This window comes from Dromiciops gliroides, chromosome 4, assembly GCF_019393635.1.
Source record: "Dromiciops gliroides isolate mDroGli1 chromosome 4, mDroGli1.pri, whole genome shotgun sequence".
NCBI classification, from domain to species: Eukaryota; Metazoa; Chordata; class Mammalia; order Microbiotheria; family Microbiotheriidae; genus Dromiciops; species Dromiciops gliroides.
The window spans coordinates 159247388-159268274 of NC_057864.1; the positions used below are offsets into that span (position 1 = coordinate 159247388).

Sequence of the window (20887 nt, forward strand, 5' to 3'; positions counted from 1 at the left end):
TGTTATGCGGAGGCCATTTGGAGGAACTGGGGATATTCAGCATGGAGAATACTAAGGGCCCATACTGCTCTTCAGGTATCTGAAAGGTTGTCATACAGACAAGTGGTTAGACTTGTTCCATTTGGTTCCTTAAAACTGATACAGGAAGCTGGAGGACTCGAGCCTCCAGTTTGCAGGAGATCGTCTTAATTTCTACTTCACTTCCCTGATGCTTCAGATCTTTCCCCCTTTGGCTCCAATCTGCGAGGATAAAATGGACTTCCTCTTGGCTGAAGGCCTCTCATCCCACCATCATTTCATCTTCAGCCTCTCCTCTGCTGATGGGTTCCTTCCCTTCTGCCTAGAAACAGGTCTTTCTTAGCCCTCCCAATTCCTCCCTTCTTTGACCTACCAATGTAAGCTAACATAATATTAATTGCCAGATTTGTTAGCCTGTAAAGTAGGAATTCTTGCTATTATCTCAGTTCTACTGAAGAGGTAACTGAATTGCATAGCTGGTGATGTCCCAACTATTAAATATCAAAGGCATTATTTGAAATTAAGCTTTCCTTCCTTTTGATGTTAAATTTAGTGAGTGCAGTCTAAATTATGTTTCCAGTTTGACGAGCATCCCTCTTTAGCCCCCTAGAAGCCTGATTTGTGTCCACACTTAAATGACACTCTTCAAATCAGATGTCACAACTATCATTAAATCCAGTGAATGTTTTTTTTTTCAATGAATGGTTTTTGATGCTGCATTATTGCCAATATCCATAAAATGTCCTCAATTCTATATGACATCACTTTCTCTTGATTCTCCCTTTCTCTGGTTCCTTATTCTTCCACTGATCCCCGAAGTGTCATGTCCCAAGACTATTTCCATATGCTCACTTTTGCTTATTGTGATCAAGCAAACTAAAAAGGTAATCTGGGTTTAAATAGTAGGCTTTGGTGGGAGTTCTCAGCCATGTGACTTTGGACATAACTTCTCTTAACCTATTTAATTTATAAAAAGCTGATGGGAACACCAGCATTTCAGAGTTGTGAAGGCACTTTGTGATCCTTGAAATACGCTACAGTGAGTGGTGTGATAAGAATGCTGGGCTTAAAAAGCTGGAATCATCTCCCAATCCATCTTTAAGTGAAGAAAATGCTTGTCCTTCTCTCCGGGTTGTTATAAGTATGGCCCATGCAAGTTCTGGGATATCCTTAACTTAACTCCCATTCTCACAGAGTGAGTTCCCAGAACTAGGTAGGCTACATATCTCTCAAGTTCTAAGAGGGTACTCCTTAATTAAGGGTGATAGGGTAGCTTTCTCTAATGGTCTCTGCATAAGATAGACTCAAGTTCCTTCACCATCGTAGTTGACCTTTTTCCAGTTGTGACCCCTTTTTGACCAAGAAATTTTTGTTTCGCCCTCGAGTATATAGGTGTATAAAATAGGTATACATAACCTTTTACTTTTGCCAAATTTTTGAGAACCCCACATTTGTTACATGACCCCATATGGGGTGGTGACCCACAGTATAAGCTTTGCTCTGATGCCACTGATTGATCCTCAGTTGGTCTGCCTTGCTCCAAGACTGTCAGAAGAATCACTGCCGGCTACCCCCCACCCCATGTGGGGCAGTGAAGGTTAAGTGACTTGCCCAGGGTCACACAGCTAGTGTCAAGTGTCTAAGACCAGATTGGAACTCAGGTCCTCCTGAATCCAGCGCCGGTGCTTTATTCACTGTGCTACCTTGCTGCCCCCTGAAGTACTTTTGTTAGAATATTTACTAGGGGGTGTAGTATGTAGAGTTGGTACAGATAGGCCACTCCTTCCCTTCTAATATCTGTGATATGCTCTCTCTCAAGTGCATGTGGAATCTTGGGGAAAATGGGATCAAGCTTGGAGATCATATGTAGCAAAGATGTAACTCATAGCTCCTGGTTTCTCTGAGACCCTTTCACTCATTCATGGGGTGCTCAAGAAATTCCTCTATAACCTGTCCTGTGCCAGGCCCTACTGCCAGCCAATCTGGAGATGCCACTGGGAAGATGGGAAATTGCTGCCGTCCCCAAGGGTACAAGGCTAGGACACATGCAAAAACTAAATTCTCCCATCCTCCAAATTTTTCAAAGGTGGAAGGTCTTCCTCCAGTCAAAAAGGAGAGGGGAGAGAGGAGACTTGGCTGAGGCCAAAGGCCCACAGAGCCTTTTATTCCCCCAGGTAATTCCTTCACACTCCAATTTTTGGAATTTAGCTTCTGATAATTTATAGGTGATCCCTGGGGTATACTTAAATTCCTTGACTTTATGAAGTTTCTTATGTAACGTGGAGGCCTTTTAGATTGTTCTTGATTGAAACATGTTTTCACCTAGTTAAGGTATCCTCAATAATGGGAAAGGGGGGTTGGTTTTTACCCCATTATGTGAGGAAAGTTGCTGAATTATTCACCTAAAGATACCTTGCATTCAATATAATAAGCATTTATTGAATGCCTATTGATTCAGACACTGTACTAGGTGTGCAAAAAAACCCTGTCTCCACCCTCAAAATCATTATATTTTCCTGGGGATGGAAGGAGAGGAATAAAGTAATATATACCTGATAATCTGAGGCAGGAGAGAGGACTTAACAATTTGTTGTTAAGTCGTGTCCTGCTCTTTGTGAGCATATTGGGGATTTTCTTGACAAAGATACTGGAGTGGTTTGCCATTTCCTTTTCTAGCTCATTTGACAGATGAGGAAACTGAGGCAATCAGGGTCATATGACTTGCCCAGGGTCACACAGCTAGTGTCTGAAGCTGGATTTGAACTCATGTCCTCCTGACTTCAGGCTTGGTGCTCATTCCACTGCACCACCAAGCTGCCCTAAGAGCTGTCAGGGGAGGCTTCCTTCCTGGAGGAAGTATCAGCTGAAGTGAGCTTTAAATGAAGTTAAAGATTTCAAAAGGTAGAAGGGCATGCATTCAAAGACTTGCAAAAACCAAAATGGTGATAGAATATAGAGTCTGACAGACAGAAAATACCCCAACTTGCCAGTGAAAGGTAATAATGTGAAATAAAGTGGAAAGTAGGCTAGAGGCTGATTGTGAAAGGTTTTAAATTCTCAAGTGGGTTGTGTGTATTGTCTTGCAGAGGTGATAAAGACCCTGGAGGTTCTCAAGCAGGGCAGTGACATCAGGAAGGTTATTTTTTTTTGGTTTTTTTTTTTTGCAGGGCAATGAGGGTTAAGTGACTTGCCCAGGGTCACACAGCTAGTAAGTGTCAAGTGTCTGAGGCCAGATTTGAACTCATGTCCTCCTGAATCCAGGGCTGGTGCTTTATCCACTGTGCCACCTAGCTGCCCAGGAAGGTTATTTTGGCAACTGTATGGAAGATGAACTGGGTAAGGGAAGAGATGGGAAACTGGGAGGATAATCATTAGGCATTTGCCATGGTCTGGAGAAGCCATGATGGGAACTCAGACTTGCGTGATGGCTTTGGGTGGAGAAAATACAGTGTAAAGGTAGAACTGTCAAAACTGACTGGATCTAGAGGGTGAGGGAAGAGTTCAGGATGATTTAGGTTGTAAACTAGTGACTGGAAGGATGGCGATGCCCCCAACAAAAATCAAGTTTACAGCAGGGGGTCAAGAGAGAAGTTGTGTTGTTGAGTTTCCCTGGAGACATTCAGGAAGCAGCTGGGGATATAGGAGGGGATCTCAAGAGCCTGGGCTGGATATAGACACCCTGAGACTTAGCTGCATGGAGATAATGAGCCAACTGAGGTGGATGAGATCACTAAGAGAGTGTATCCAGGACAGGGCTTTAAGGGATGCCCATAAATAGGAGAACTGTTTCATTTGGTTATTTATTACCTGTATGCAAATGACTCCCAAATATTTATCCGGATCTGTCTCCCCAGCTTCAGTACAATACTTCCCAGTGCTTGTTAGATATCACCACCTGGGCATCCTGACATTCTAAAACTGAACGTGTCAAAACTTGCTCATTCTCAATATTGTTTTTCTGTTGATGTCACACAGTTGAAAACTCAGCAATATCTTTTCTCATTCCCGTCCCTTCACATCATTAGTTGCAGAGGCCTGTATTTCTACCTCTGAAATGCCCTATCTAGGCAACCCCCAAAAGGAAACAGTTCAGTGTTATGGGGGAAATAGGGTGGGAGTTTGGGGACAGGGAGGGGGAGGGCTTCTTAGGAATTCCTCTTCAAAGAATTACACCCTCTTGCACACAAATCCAATTAGAATAAAGTAAATAGTTTATTTAGGGGTTAGGGACAGGAAACCAAGAGAGAAATCCTTGGACTTCTCATGGGGAGAAGGCATGGCAGAGCCTGGCTCTGAGATACCTATCTCCTAGAGCAAGAGAGACAGGCAGATACTTTTGTAGAGGACCGATGGTGGTCCGATGAGGTCATCTTCTTGACTGGAAAGTTCCCCTACTGGGGGAGGACCATCCCCCACTGGTGGTGGCTGGGGGAAGTTGGGTGAGGGGCGGCCTTGGATCTCTCAAGCCATCTCTCAGGTCCTCAAGCCACAAAGGCAGCAGCTACACCCAATCCCATCTCCTCAAGGGGTGGGGGAGACCGGTTGGGTGTGTCTGTCCTTTGATTTAGTTTCTCAAGGAGAAGGTTCTTTTGATTTACCCCACAAAACTTCTGGGATACCCGGGGCCATTCAAATGAGGTACTAAGGCCTACAACAATAGGTTCTTCTACCACATTCTGACATTGCAGGTTTTCCTCCTAGTTTTTCCTCCTTGTCAGGGCATACTCTATGTATATATGTGCTTCACACTCCCAGAAAAAAAATGGAAGCAAAATTGCCTGGCCTTCCAGGCTCTCCATTCTGGGGTTTTTGTACACCATACTTGATGTCAGCACACATCTGATGAAAAATAAAAATCCCACACAGGAGGTAAAAGGGATGAATGAAAAATAAAAGCACTTAATATCTGCTAGGTATGGTACTAAGAGCTGGGAATACAAATACAAAAAAGCAAGACAGTATCTGCCCACAAGTAGTTTACCATATTTTTATACATACATACATATATATGTATGTATATATATATATATATGCACATTATTTTTTGAGGACCTAGTTCATTTTACTTTCTTTAAGAACAAAAAAGATTATATATGAAAGCCAGACTCTCTTTTACACTATTTGTTTTTAAAAAATAAATGCAATAAAAACATTCCCTTCAAAACTGGCCTGCTTAGGATTCCTTCTGAACTTCCTGATGGTCTGTGCATTAAAAAAAAATGTTGGGGGCAGCTAGGTGGTAGAGTGGATAAAGCACTGGCCCTGGATTCAGGAGGACCTGAGTTCAAATATGACCTCAGATACTTGATACTTACTAGCTGTGTGACCCTGAGCAAGTCATTGCCCATTGCCCCCCATTGCCAGGCCAAAAAACCCCAAAAAACCCAAAAACCCAAACCAAACAACGGCCTCCCCGCCCCCCCCCCCCCCCCCCCCCCCGCCAAAACCCAACAAAAACTATTCTGCTTCTCTTTACTTCACTGTCACTAAATATTTACTAGGATTCTCTGAAATCATCTTTTGCAATTTCTTTTGGTGCAGTAATCTTCTATTATATCCACATACAACTTGTTCAAGCCATTCCCTGAGCATCTAAAAAACAATCTAAGGCACCCTCATAGATTTGAATCTCCTCCACTGCCTTGAGAAGGATATAGTAGGACTGCCTAGTGTGTGTGAGGACCCAGTTGAGGGTATGTAACATAAATTTGTAGTGGAAACAGCCAGAATGGTAACATGATGTTCTCTACCTTTGTGCAGAAACACTTGAGTGGGTGAGAAAGGGATGAAAGGTGTGAGTGATCCAAGGGTGAGGCTTGACTGGGTATAACTGGCATAAACTAAGAGGACTAGGGATTCCCCAGAATCCCCTGAACCCAATATCAAATCACCAGATTCTGTGGTTACTCTTTCAACCCATTTATGGTCAAGAGGAAGAAGAACTGTTTACTGCCTTTTTAGTTTTCTTCCTCTATGGAGGAACCATTCAAATCAGATATTAAAGAAATTCAAGTCATATAATCCTAGTCAGAGAAAATAACAGCAGAAGTTAAATGAGAAAATGGCTGTGAGTTTATGTGAGGGTAGGAGGGGTAGGGGAAAAGGAGTAGATGTTATTTCCACCCCCTGCACGAAATTGTGAATAGAAAACACAATCATCCAGGAATTCTGTTTAACAGAGGACAACATGCAGACAACAATACAGACTCACCATGAAGACTATCTCTTGGCTAGTGCTCCTCATAAACCCAATGACATTCTTCTAAGAAAAGCATTTTATCTTTTTACCTTTTTTTTTTTTTAAAAGAAGGAAGGATCCTAGAATTCTGCTTCTGAGAACAATGTCCAATGTTCAGATTCTGACACAAATGACAAGACCAGGGACGGAATCTTCAGCTGCTTCAGTCACTTCAATAGGAAGCCTGGCCACCCTTGGAAGATCCTTCCCTGAGCTCCAGGCCTACTGTGGACTCTAAGCCCTGGGATCCGTCCAGACAGAGGAACTTGGCTGCCTCAGAAGGAAGACTTTCCATGCTGGTTCAGACCAACTTGTGATCAAGCACCAGGCCTGATGGAGATGGCATGATTTAGAGATAAGCACAGAGCCGTTCCAGCTGCCAGGGATTTGAGTTACTAAGGAAAAGCAACTCCCTTTTGCCTTCTTCTGTGTGAGCTAAAAAGGAGACAGGCAAAAGGTGAAAGGCAGGTAATCTGCCCTTTGCAGCTTGTAAGAGCATGAGTATTGTACATCTGTCACCCACTGCTACTTGTTACCTGATGACTTCCTACATTACTTAATCATCAACCAACTAAGAGCAAATTTTCCCACAAGCCTACCCATTCTCCCAAACTATACCCATTCCCACTAAAGTCTCTAGGATCCCTATTCCACACTGGACAAGCTTCCCACATGCTGGACCTCTTTCTCATACTCTTCTCACTGACTCAACCTCACTGAAATTTGTTTTTCCCCAGATGACACTGCACCCCTGGTCATCCCTTCATTTAGACCCTGGCGCACAGGTTCTAGAGGGGGGCTGGAATATTAATTTTGCTCCGCTGCCATTTCCAGGTGGTCAGTCAAGCTTTCAGTAAGCACAGACTTTGCCAAGCCAAGGGCTTACAAAAAATGTTGTAAAAGACAGTACCTGCCTTCAAGGAGTTTATACAAAGCATACCATAGACAGGATGAATAGGAAGTATTTAAGTGAGGGAAGGCTCAAAGATTTAGGGAATTAAGAGGGATTAGGGAAGAAGGTGGGGTTTTAGGTGGGACTTAAAAGCAAGGGATCTCAGTAGCTAAGAATGGAGGAAGTGTTCCAGGTATGGGGGACAGACAGAGAGAAATGTCATTGGATTGAAAAGTACATGTCAGCGGGGCAGCTAGGTGGCACAGTGGACTCTGGCCCTGGAGTCAGGTAGACCTGAGTTCAAATCCGGCCTCAGACACTTGACACTTACTAGCTGTGTGACCCTGGGCAAGTCACTTAACCCCAATTGCCTCACAAAAAAAAAAAAGAAAAAAAAAAAAGAAAAACACATGTCAGGGAATGAGGTTTAAGAAGACTGGAAAGGTAGGAGAGGGATAGGTTCTTTAGGGCTTTGAATGTCCAACAGAACATTTTGTATTTGCTCCTGGAGGAAACAGGGAGCCGCTAGAGTTTATTGAGTGGGGTGGGGTGATATAACCAGGACAATCACTTTAGTGACTGAATGGAGGATGGATTGGAATTCTGAGAAATGTGAGGTAGGCAGACCCACCAGCAGGCTATTATACTAATCCAGGTGTGAGGTGATGGGGGCTTGCACTAGAGTGGTGGCAGTATCAGAGGAGAGAAGGGGGCATATCCCAGAGATGTTGAAAGGTGAAATCAACAGGCCTTGGCAACAGAAATGGATGTGGGAGGTGAGAGATAGTGAGGAATCCGGGATGACTCCTAGGTTGTGAGCCTGAGGGGCTGGGAGGAGGGTGCTGCCCTCTATGGCAATAGGGAAGCTAGGAGGGAGGTAAGGTCTAGAGGGAAAGATAATAAGTTCTATTTTGGATATATTTTTTAAAAATATGCATTTTCTGATCCCCTTTCTCTCCCTGGGTTTTAACCATGTCTACCTATTTCACTGCTCCATTTCAGTTCTCTAAATAACCCAATCTACTCCCAAGGGTTTAATTAGCATCTCAATGTAGATGATGCACAGATCTGTATATCCAGCAGAGATATCTCAAATTGAACATATTCAAAACAGAACTCCACATTTAACCTTTCCCCAAACCCACTCTTCTTTTCTCCCAGGTTCATAATCTGAGTGTTCTCCTCATTCCCTACATGGAATCACTTGCCAAATCCTGCCCAAAATCTCTCTCACACTTAACGTCTTATCTCTACAAATACAACAAACACACAAGTTTGGACTCTCATCACCACTAATCTAGATTATTACAAGGCCTTCTAAATTGGTCTTGCCTCCTTTGCCCAATCTATTTTCCACAGCTACCCAAGTGATTTGCCTTAAACTGAGATCAAAACAAGTCATGCCCTTAATTCATCCAGGATGAAATATGAATTCTGTTTAGCTTTTAAAGCCCTTCCCAACTTGGTCCCATTCTGTTTTCCTAACACTCCTCCCTTCCCCTTTCACTTTAGACATGATTTCCTTTCTTGCTACTGTAGAGACCAAGTTGGCCAAACCAGTTTTCTCTGTTATACACACATACTCCACACCCCCCACCCCACCAATCTCCCTGTCTTCAATGGCTTTGCATTGTCTGCCCAAAATGCCTAGAACACACATCTTTCTCACCTGCACTTCACAGAATCTTCTTTTTTGAAGAGAAGAATACTTCTTTCCACCTGAAACCTTTCTTTTCCCCCAACTGCTAGAGTGTTCCCTAATTTAATCTGGTGCTCTTTTTTTTTTTTTTTTTTAAGTGAGGCAATTGGGGTTAAGTGACTTGCCCAGGGGCACACAGCTAGTAAGTGTTAAGTGTCTGAGGCCAGATTCGAACTCATGTCCTCCTGAATCCAGGGCTGGTGCTTTATCCACTGCGCCACCTAGCTGCCCCAATCTGATGCTCTTTTAAAAATCATTTCCATCAATTCCTCCCCCTCTCCACTGTCTCTCTTCTAGCAAGTATACTTAAACAACTACAATGGCTATGTCTGAAAACAAATGCCTCACTCTCTACAGTGGATCTCTCTCTTATTTCCTTCCCTGCCCCTCTCACTGTGTATACATATACACATGTACACACACATATAGACACTTATTGGTTGAGTTTTGCTAAGATGGAAGAGGTAGTCACATATTTCTCAGACATTTGCAGTCTGGCTTCTGACCTCTTCATTAACCTAAATGGCTCTTTTTGGTGTTACTAATAATTTCCTAATTGCCAAATGCTATGAGTTATTTCCAATCCTCATATCCTTCTAGATCTCTCTGGAGCATCTGACATGCTGATTATCTTCTTTTCTTGGAAATTCTCTCTAGCTTTCCTTCCCTTCTGTTTGATTGTTTTTTCTCCATCTCCTTCACTGATTCACCATCCATGTCACAATAGCTCACTGTGGGTGTACCACAAGGCCCTGTCTTTAGAACCTCTTCTCTTGTCTACAATCTCACATGGTGACCCCTTTACCTCAGCAGAGCTCAATAACCACCACTCGGCAGATAAGAGCCAGATCTATATGCTCAACCCAAGAGTCCTATGCTCAGTCCTGCATCATCAGTTGTCTATTGGACATTTCTAACTGGACAACCTGTGGGCATCATATTCAACACGCACAAAACAGAACCAATGCATGCACTTCACAGTGCAGACACACTGGCCTACTCGCTGTTCCCTGTATATGACACCCCACCTCTCCTTTCTGGTTATCAGTGTCTTCTATGCCTAGAGGGTTCTCTCTTCTTCCTTTGATTCTTGGATTCCCAGCTCCCTTAAAAGCCCTGCTTAACTGGCTCTATGTCCAACTTTCCCTGAGCTCAGTACTACCTCACATTACTTTGTTTATGCTTTATTTTTTACTTTATTTGGACATATTTCTTCTGACAAAATGTAAGCAAACCAGATAACATATGTACAGTGCTTTGCAAAAATCATGGTGCTATATAAATAGTAGCTATTATCATTAATGAAAACTTCTTAAGGGCAGGGACTACTTCCTGGTTGTTGTATCTCCAGTGCCTGGCACAAAATACTTTGAATTACTAAATGCTACTTGACTGATTTCGCACACTAGCAGGTCCTGAAAGAGCAGCAATGGTCTGAGCATCCTAGAAACACTGCCCAATGGCCTGGCTACTTGCTTTCTAGTTTCCTTTCTCTCGCTCTCTTTTTCATCACCCAATTATCTAAATAAAACCATTAGAGTGAGAATGAGGGGCCAAGGAGGGGGAGATAGAGGATAAACTAAGGTAATGTGGGTAGCAGCAAGAGGCCAGGGGTCTGACTCAGTATGTTATTTTGTAGGCCAAGGCCCTGGAAAGCAGATTACTAGCTTATTACCTTTTTTGTGTTGAAGCCACCTGTTTTCCAAATAATACTGAATACAACTTTCAAACTCTTTTGGTGTGTAATTGTAAACTTGGACGGGAACAAAGGGGTCTAGGTTGTCAAAACCTTCCTGGAGGTAAAAATAACAAAAACAACACAAAAAACCATAATGTTAGCTACATGACATGACACCAAGGAGAAAATGAAAATTTACTCCTTCATGAAACTAACTGCTGCTGACACAGTAACAACAGTTTGCTTAAAATAAAGGGGAACTAGGGCTTGAGACAGAATGGGTGAATCAGGAGTTTACTCAACTAGATCATAGCATCACAGGCCTTAGCATAAGAAGGGAACTTTGAGATCACTTTTATGACAATGAAGCATTTTACCCACAATGAAGAAGTAACTTTTATTACCTTTCCTAGCAAGTCCTGGGCAGATAGGCAGCTCTGGGTTTGAAGAGAGAGCCAGTTTGGCTCAGACTCACCACAATAGCCCCTCCATGCTGAAACAAAGAAGGAAAGAGATGAACTGTTTTTGGCTCCAAGGAGAAAACACACCATAATCACCAGATGATGGCCACACCTCCCTGGAATGACACATCTGATACATCCCTGGAATGGGCATTAGCTCCAGGTTCTTGTTTGGCCCCTGATTTATTGATCTGGTACAAATCACTGAACTGAGTCCTCTGTAGAGATAGCAGGGGGCAACAAGGTGAGAACAGAGAAAGGTATCTTGAGCAATATCAGCCCAACAACCACATCACTCACTCCTGTTTAACAGAATGGGAAGAAAGGAATCCTAAGCCCTGGATTCTGATCTAGAGTTTGAATAGGCTTAGGGTTCTGTAATACAAGATCCTAGTCATCAACCTTTAATCTAACTTCTCAGTTTAGAGATGAGAAATCAAGGCTGAGGTAGGTTCAGTGAGGTACCCAAGCCACCTACATGTCCTTGCTATGAGAAGAACTCCTGATCATAACAGTAGAGTAGATTAAGGTTATTAATTGGGGCTATGGACTATCTAAAACAGGTTTTTTTTTTGTTTTTGGTTTTTTTGTTTTAAAACAAGGGTGGGAGAGGTAGCTGCCTAGGATGGATTAGTTACCATCCTCCTTCCCCTTGCACTCACACCCAATCATTGGTCACCATTTTCTTCACATTATGAACAAGTGTCAGCTCCTCTGGGGCAACCTGCAGATCAGGCAAAAAAAAAAAAAGACAGACCATCTTTTACTATTATGGATATAATTTAGAATAATTTAACTGATAACAGAAAGAGAATTTGTACTCTGCTCCTTTCCCCCTCACTAACTAAGTTTTCTAAGAAGGCTGCATATAGTGACCTGTGCTGGACTTGAAAACAAATCTCAGGCATTTCTGAGCTCATTAGACTTCTGAGGGACTATTGGGATTTCTAGGGTTGGGGAGAAGACCAAGGGAAAGGCAGGACAGGACTTGATCGCTGAAGCCAACAAGTAGAGATGATATAGACTTTCTCTTTTCACATTCTCTAAACCAGGGGTTCTTAGGCTGGGGTCCATGAATTTGATGGGAAAACTTAGATCTTCTTCAATCGTAATTGGATTCTTTTGTAATCCTATCTATTTTTTTTTCGTTCTATGAAGAACATCTATTGAGGTTTCAAACTGCCCATAGAGGTTCATGACACAAAAAAAGGTTAAGAAGTCCTGCTTTAACTACTTAAAATAGCCAGAGTCTGGTAGAACCTGTTGATAAGGGACAGAATTCCCCTCTAAACCTACTACAAGCACAGTATCTGGCTGTAATAAATACTTGTAGGAGTGTAATAGAATACTTAAGATGAATTAAACTAAAACCACCTCCTACTTTGATGACTCCCCTTCCCATTTATAAAAGACAGTCCTTGCTTTGTGTCCACTCCAAAACATTTTTTCTCTTCATTTCACTTTTCGGGTTAAGGGCCCTTGATCCCTCTATCTTTGACTAGTGTATTCCCTGTAAGTGATTTGGGCCTTGCCACTGCCAGAGGGCAGAGGTGCTTCAAATTTCGCTATTTGCACTGAACAGTAATTCACAGATTACCAGGGCAGAGAGTTCCCATCAAAAGATCATCAAGCCATTCCAATCAAACTACCAAGAAGCATTCATAGAGCTAGAAAAAAAACATTACATAATTTATATGGAAGAACAAAAGGTCAATAACATTCAGTGAATTAATGAAAATGAATAAAAAAACGCAAAAGAAGGTGGCCTAGCTGTAGCAGATCGAAAACTATTTATAAAGCAGCAACCAATAAAATTACTTGGTGTTGGTAAGAAACAAAGAGGATTAGTGGAATAGGTTAGGCACACAAAACACAGCAGTAAATGAATACAGAAATCTCCTGTTTGAAAAACCCAGAGTCTAGCCTACAGGAGTAAGAACTCCTATTTGGGAAAAACTGCTGGGAAACTGGAAAATAGTATGGCAGAGACTAGGCACAGACCAACATATTACACTATCAAGAAAGTAGTCAAAATGGGTAGAAGATCCAGACATAAAGGGTGATACCATAGGCAAATTAAGAAAAGGAAAGGAATAGTTTTAACTGTGTTCAGAACTGAGGAGAGCGGAAAGAATTATGACCAAGAGATGAGACAGAGAACATAATGAAATGCAGAGTAGATTATTTTGACTACATTAATTAAAAAGGTTTTACACAAACAAAACCAGTGCAAAGAAGATTCAAAGGAAATAGAAAGCTAGGAAACAAATTTTACAGACAATGTTTCTGATAAAGGCTGTAGATTTAAAATACATAGAGAACTGGGGCAGCTAGATGGCGCAGTGGATAGAGCACTGGCCTTGGAGTCAGGAGTACCTGAGTTCAATCCGGCCCTCAGACACTTAAACACTTACTAGCTGTGTGACCCGTGGGCAAGTCACTTAACCCCAATTGCCTCACATTAAAAAAAAATACATAGAGAACTGAATCAAATATATAAGAGATACAAGTCATTCCCCAATTGAAAAATGGTCAAAGGATATGAACTGGCTGTTTTCAGATGATGAAAATAAAACTACATACAGCCATATGAAAAAATGTCTCAATCACTAACAATTAGAGAAATGCATATTAAAACTGCTTTGGAGGCAGCTAGGTGGTGCAGTAGATAAAGCACTGGCCCTAGATTCAGGAGGACCCTGATTCAAATCTGGCCTCAGACACCTGACACTTACTAGCTGTGTGACCCTGGTCAAGTCACTTGACCCTCACTGCCCTGTAAAAAAACCAAAACCAAAACCCAAACCAAAAAAACCCCTATCTTGATGGAACACCTCACACCTATTGAATTGGCTAATAAGACAAAAAAGGAAAATGATAAATGTTGGAGAAGATGTGAGAAAATTGGAACACTAATGCACTGTTGGTGGAGCTGTGAACTGATCTATCCATTCTGGAGAGCAATTTGGAAACATGCCTAAAAGGCATAAAACTGTACATACCCTTTGACCCAGCAATAACACTACTAGGTCTATATCCCAAAGAAAGCATAAAAAAGGGGAAAGGACCTACATGTACAAAAATATCTATAGCTACTCTTTTTGTGGTAGAAAAAAATTGGAAATTGAGGGGATGATGCCCATCAGTTGGTGAATGGCTAAAAAAGTTGTGGTATATGAATGTAATGGAATACTATTCTACTGTAAGAAACGATAAGCAGATGGATTTCAGAAAAACCTGTAAAGACTTACATGAATCGATGCTGATTGAAATAAGCAGAACCAAGAGAACATTGTACACAGTATCAACATTTTGTGATCATCAAGTGTGATAAGACTTAACTCTTCTCAGCACTAACATGATTCAAGACAATGCCAAAAGATTGATGGTGGAAAATGCTCTCAACATTCAGAAAAAGAACTATGGAGCCTAAATGCAGACTGAAGCTTACTATTTTCACTTCTGTTGTTGCTTTTTTATTATTGTTCTTGTTTATTAATCTCTTATTTTTTCCCCCTTTTGTTCTGATTAATGTGGAAATATATTTAACATGATTGTGCTGGCCTTGGGAGGAGAGAGGGAAGGGAGGGTGGGAGAAAAATTTGGAACTCAAAAAATATCTTTACATGTAACTGAGAAAAAATTATAAAAAGAAAATACAACAAAAAAAGGTCAACAAGACCATGACCCTGCCAATGGGTTTAGGAAGGAGTTAAAATTTTGGGGATGAAAGAATAGAGAAACAAGATTTTCCTACCAGGCTTTTGTCTTCTTTTTTCAGTGTGGTCCTTCCCCAGAGAGCATTGATACCATCCACTGCCACCAGAAGGCGAAAGGAACCTGAAGAACTTTGCCTCTTTAGCTCTTTCATTACAATCCCAACAGCGTCGCTAGCATTTTTGACTCGAGTTAGGCCCTGAAAGAGATACAAAGATGGAGTCTTAGTCAAGCTTTTCTTTGGCCATGAGAAGGAGCAAGAATGAAATTGAATGCCCTTTGTTCACCTGCTCCACTATTTCTCCAAGGGGTCTACCTTCCTCTATGCTGTCCCGTTTGTTCCAGATGTACTTCTGTTGGATTTTGATCTGAAAAAGAAAAAAGTCCTTCAGGCTAAGAATGAACTTGAGTGCAGTGGAGTGTGGGCTACATATTAGTCTTTGACTTTTCTTGTCACTGACTAAATAAATTTAATTAGTCAACTCTAGACACAATTTCTTGTCTGCAATGTAGGCACAAACAATAGTTGTGAACCCACCACACAAAAGGAATGTAAATTGTGGCATTATTATCTTTGTAGATACCCCTTATGAGATCATAGTGACCCAGAGGAAGTTTGCATATCAAGGCTACATGTGGGGAAAAAAAGAGATTTTTAAAAATTCCCATAAACTGAACTTCTAGAAGTAGTGACCTGGTTCAGGAATCGTTCATTTGTGGTTTTGAAATTCTTTAGCCAGGTTGAGGCTTTCAGAGGCTGATCATAACGTTCTTTGTTGTAGGTAGACTGCAGAAGATCCCGACAATTTTTGACCCAACAGTGAGCTAGAAGTCATAAGAAATTAAGTAAGAATCTGACAAAAATGAGCTACTGACCTACTGAAGAGAATTAGACTGCTGCTTTCATTCTGGGGAAGCCCCTTTAGTTTCTGATTCAGCTATACTGGCAAGTCTTCTCCCATTAGGACTTCTTTAGTTTCTCTCAGAGGGCGACATTATCTTCATCATTACCTTTACAAAGACACTGAGCCCATTTGTATGATTCCCTAACACCAAGCCACTTCAGAGATAAAATGATCCCTGTTTTTGGGGAAGCATACTATCTAAGTTAGACTATGTGGGTGAAGACAGCATGGAATAAGGACCTACAGTAAATGCAGATAAAGGGAATATTCTAAGTTTAAAGAACCCTGTATTCTGAGTAAGAGAATCTGGGGTCAAAACTCCCTACTGGTGCATGGCCTTAAAGGCTGTTTTCTCATCTATAAAATGAGAGGATGGCACTAGATAAAACTAAGGTTTCTTCTTGCTCTACGATCTATGATCCAAAAGTAGGTCCAATAAGTCTAAAGGGTGGTGGCCATTTGGTGAGGGAGTGATGTCGTATTGTTCACCTTGGCAAAAACATGTCCCTTACTTGCCACCCATGGGAGGGACTCAAAGGATAATCAAAAAAGACATGTCATGGGAACAAGGCTAGAGGCAGCTCAACAGGCTGAGATTCATCCTCCCAAGCACTAAGTACCAAAAGAGGGAATGCCTTGTTGAGACAAATTTGTGATGCTGAAGGCCTCCAGGGAGTATTTATCATCACATTTCCTTCCCCTTGCAGCTTGTTTGTCCTCTACTCAGGGGGAAATCACGATGAAACAGCTCAGACTCTTCTCCCTCTTTCCTGAAGAAGCCTTCTCCTAGTGACCTTCAGTGCCCTGGCAGCCGATTAAAACCACAGGGTGACAGAAAAACTGAGAAAAGACCAAGAAGATCTGAAGCACTTACCATCTGGAACATGTATTACTAGCCAGTCCTGTTTTGCACAGAAGTGAACTGCATGGCAAAGAGTAAGAGTTTTTCCTGTGCCCTTTTCTCCATCTGAAGAACCCTCTGTCAAAGAAAACACTAGATACAAGACCCATTCCAGCTCACAAAAGCAATCTCCTATTTTCCTTGTCCCTTCGTTCAGGGAGAGCTGCCAGAAGGATACAGAGGACATATCGGATAGCAGGTTTGGCAAAGTTTGTATTTTTCAAGTAGAGCAGGAGCTCTAAGGCTGGCTCCCTCACCATCACGCAGGCTTCATTGAAGGTTTTCACCTAATGAAGAGTGGAAGAAACAAAGAATTTCTCATTTTCCCTCAGCAGACACAATGTACCTATTAAGGTAACTTAAGAGACCAAAACTTATGGCTAATTTTATCAATATAGTTTGTCAGGGCCAAATTCAGTATGGGGAGTTAATTGGGCGGCTCACCATAAATATTGGGGTTCAGGAATAATCGGGGACCTCTAGGTCCAGAGTTTCCCCTTCTCCAAACTGCCTCTTTTTCAGTTATGTCTCCCAGACTAACAGCCTCTTTTCCACAAACAAATCAGGTTTTATTAATGGTAACAAAATTTACAACACAAGTGGAATTAATAAAGCCAGGTACAATGAAAAAGGGGTACCTGGAATAAGCTCTACTTCCTCAGCTACTCAGAACAGCCTGGGTTTGGCAAAAACAAACTCAAACACTATACTTGTTTGCCAGCCTCACTGGAATGAACACAGACTCACCACCACCTGGAATCTTTAGTTCTAATGAGAATCAGCTTTGCAGTGTCTCCTGGTTAAGTCGGAAGATCAAACACACCAGCCCCTCTCTCTCCCCCCCTTCCTGCCTCTCTCACAGGAAGGGTGGTTCTATAGCCAGGCTGAATCTCCAATTGGCTTAACATACCCCTTGGGCTGTCCCCATTATAATTTGGCCAGGCCCACGTGGGCATGGGGGAACTCCAGATGGGGCTTAGGTACTTTGTTTGATACTTTGACTCAATAAATGTTATTTGTGTTGTTTGTTCTATATTCTCTCTCTTTTTTGTGTGTGTGGGGCAATTGGGGTTAAGTGACTTGCCCAGGGTCACATAGCCAGTAAGTGTTAAGTGTCTGAGACTGGATTTGAACTCAGGTCCTCCTGACTCCAGGGCTGGTGCTCTATCCACTGTGCCAACAACTGCCCCTGTTCTATAATCTCTTAAAGTGCAGTAGGCTTTTAAAGCTTGCATCTTTTTTTTTCTTTTTTTTTTTTAATGTATGAGGTATTTTATTTTTTCCATTACATGTAAAGATAGTTCTCAACTTTTGTTTATACATGCTTTACAATTTCAGATTTTTCTCCCTCCCACCCCTCCCTCCCCCCTCCCCTAGACAGCAGGTAATCTGATATAGGTTATATCTATATATCTCTATACATATGCATATAGATATATATATATATATACACACACACACATATATACACATAATAACATTAATCCTATTTCTGCATTAATCCTGTTACAAGAGAAAGAATTAGAGCAGTGATGCAAAACCTCAAAATAGAAAGAAAAAAAAAAAAACCAACAGCACCCAAAACAAAAGAAATAATATGGTTCAATCAGCATCTATACTCCACAGTTCTTTCTTTCTTTTTTTTTTCTTGGATTTGGAGATCCTCTTCTATCATGAGTTCCCTGGAACTCTTCTGTACCATTGCATTGATGAGAAGAATATAGTCCATCACAGTAGGTCAACACTCAATGTTGATGATACTGTGTACAATGTTCTTCTGGTTCTGCTCATCTCACTCATCATCTAAAGCTTGCATCTTTTCAGTCTGACAGTGATGAAGCAAAGATGGGGTTATAAAAACTCCAAATCACAATTAATTCCTTATAAGTTCAAGTCTGTACCAAATTTTAAAATTGATCCAGAACATAAGAGAAGAATGTGGTGAAGAGCAAAACACTTCATAGCAGGCAATGAAATAGCTAGTCCTTGATTATTCTTATTGGAAGATGGAAGGAGGAGGAAAAGGGGGATGGGGAAAGGGCAGGAACTGTATTGATAACTGAAAGCTATAAACAATCCATATACATTATTTTGATTAGCATTCACCACCTCACTATCAAAAACCATCCTAAGGGCCTCTCAGAAGTAGATGTAAGCAACCAAATTAATGATGTAAGCAACTGACAGCCTGTAGGCCATTTCTATGACTATTGGCATGCACCTGAGCCACCATGAACCTGGGGGAGGGCAATCAATGTTTGTGGACCTGTGTTGCTAACCTCATTGGCAAGCTTTTATTCAAAACTGAAATAATGGGCTGAGTTGAAGAAATTGTATTAGAGAAGTCAAAAAACAGTGAAAATCATTGGCAAAAGGAAAGAAAAATGAGAATGAGTGTGGGTAATCGCCACACTAAAAAGAATTAATCTCTGAATTTGATGTTATTTTATTCCTCTAAATGTATTTACAATATAAATTTCCTCAGATGAATTCCTCTAGAAAAAAATAATTCAAAGTTATATGTAACTGTATGCTTTTAAGAAGGAAAAATAGCATTTTACTTAAGACTATCTGAATTGTTATTTTTAAAAATAAAAGCATTTTATTATTTTCCAGTTAAATATAAGGATAGTTTTCAACATTTGTTTTCATAGGATTTTTAGTTCCAAATTTTTCTCCCATCCTCCCTTCCCTCCCTCCTCCCCAAGACAGAAAGCAATCTAATATAGGTTATATATATGCCATCACATTAAACCTATTTGTGCATTAGTCATATTTTGAAAGAAGAATCAGAGCACAAGGGAAAAACCTTAAAAAAGAAGGGAAAAAACAGCCCAAAATTAGAAACAGTATGGTTCAATCTGCATTCATAATCCAGGTCTTTTTTTCTGGATGTTGAGAACATTTTCTATCATGAAGCTCTTTGAAATTGTTTTGGATGGTTTCAATGCTGAAAAGAGTCAAGTCTATCACCATTGTTCATCACACAATGTTGCTGTTACTGTGTACAATGTTCTCTAGGTTCTGCTCCTCTCAGCATCAGTTCATGTAAGTCCTTCCAGGTTTCTCTGAACTCCTCCTGCTCATCATTTCTTTTCACATTGATTTTTAAAAATTTTGTGTTCTAAATTTTCTTTCTCCTTCCCTCCTCGACCCTCCCTATGAAATCAAGCAATTCAATATAAGTCATACATGTGCAGTTATGCAAAACATCTTCATATTAATCAGGTTGTGAAAGAAAATAGACAAAATACTTTTCTTTCACTGGAAAATAGTCTCACCCTGTTCTCAGTACTTTGTGTGTGTGTGTGTGTGTGTGTGTGTGTGTGTGTGTGAATGAGGGTTAAGTGACTTGCCCAGGGTCACACAGCTGTCAACTGTCTGAGACCGGATTTGAACTCAGGTCCTCCTGACTCCAGGGCCAGTGCTTTATCCACTGTGCCACCTAGCTGCCCCCTCACCCTGTTATTATGTGGGTTAGACTGCTCCAGGAGTTGTCTTATGCATTATTTATGAAGTGTTTGGATTATTTATCAGGAGCTTGGGAAATCACAGCCTTTCCTCTGTCATCTTGGCTCCCTAACATAGTTTAGGTCATAATAAAATTAAGAAATCTAAATTCATGTAATTGGCCAGTAAACTAAGACATCTCTATACTGAGAGTGATTTTCTGAATGAACCCTGATGTAAATACTTTTAGAGAAGGGAATAACTGCAGGAAGTAGCTGTGAGTAAAATGCATTCTCCAAATAATATCTAATATACAACTTTAAAAAATAACAGTTGTATTTAAGCCAAGTAAGGAGTATTCCTTGTGCCTTTGTGTAACATCTGGCCATCAATGTCTCAGAACATTTTGTAGTGCTGAAAAACTGTTAGGATCTCTTAGACTTGGTGTACTGAGCAGCTGTAGTCTTGTCAACAGCATTTTGAATGACAAGGATGTCCATGGCCTACAATTAGTTCTTTCATGGTTTCTTTCTGATTTTTAGAATGATACAATCATGTAGAAACACCAAATTCTAGCTTCTAACATTTGTTTGCTATTTTGTTAATAAATTAGAGTATGAGTTCTTACATATGTCAACAGGAATCAGGGAAGGGGGACTGGTCACCTCCCTAAAAATACTGACAAATTAGTCAAGACATTATATAGTATAATGATTGGAATGATGCCACCTGCTGGAGACTTACTGTAGGAAAGCTCCAACATGAGAGAGCCTCTGAGGGCAGGACCATGTGGCTTTCTTTGGCGTCAGGAAGTGACACTGGCTTGTGGGAGGAGGAAGGGGGAGGCTGGCGCGCTGGCTTGCTCTCTTTCCTGAGGACTCTGGTGGAGAAGGGAGCTAGGAATACTCTCTCCCTTTAATAGATAGAT

General features: G+C 41.1%; 2 protein-coding genes across 4 annotated transcripts in view; one reads left to right on the forward strand and one right to left on the reverse strand.

Annotated features, from left to right (window-relative positions):
- GON4L (gon-4 like) overlaps nucleotides 1–20887 on the forward strand; it is a 298840-nt gene that overhangs the window by 192687 nt on the left and 85266 nt on the right. The window lies entirely within an intron of this gene.
- The window catches only part of DAP3 (death associated protein 3), a 38709-nt gene continuing 23889 nt past the window's right edge, over nucleotides 6068–20887 (reverse strand). Inside the window, 10 exon segments of the mRNA XM_044002415.1 lie at nucleotides 6068–6691; nucleotides 10523–10640; nucleotides 10930–10946; nucleotides 10949–11018; nucleotides 11651–11710; nucleotides 14744–14902; nucleotides 14991–15071; nucleotides 15398–15528; nucleotides 16483–16575; nucleotides 16688–16796. Coding sequence (XP_043858350.1) covers nucleotides 6606–6691; nucleotides 10523–10640; nucleotides 10930–10946; nucleotides 10949–11018; nucleotides 11651–11710; nucleotides 14744–14902; nucleotides 14991–15071; nucleotides 15398–15528; nucleotides 16483–16575; nucleotides 16688–16796 — 924 coding nt within the window. The 3' untranslated portion in view covers nucleotides 6068–6605.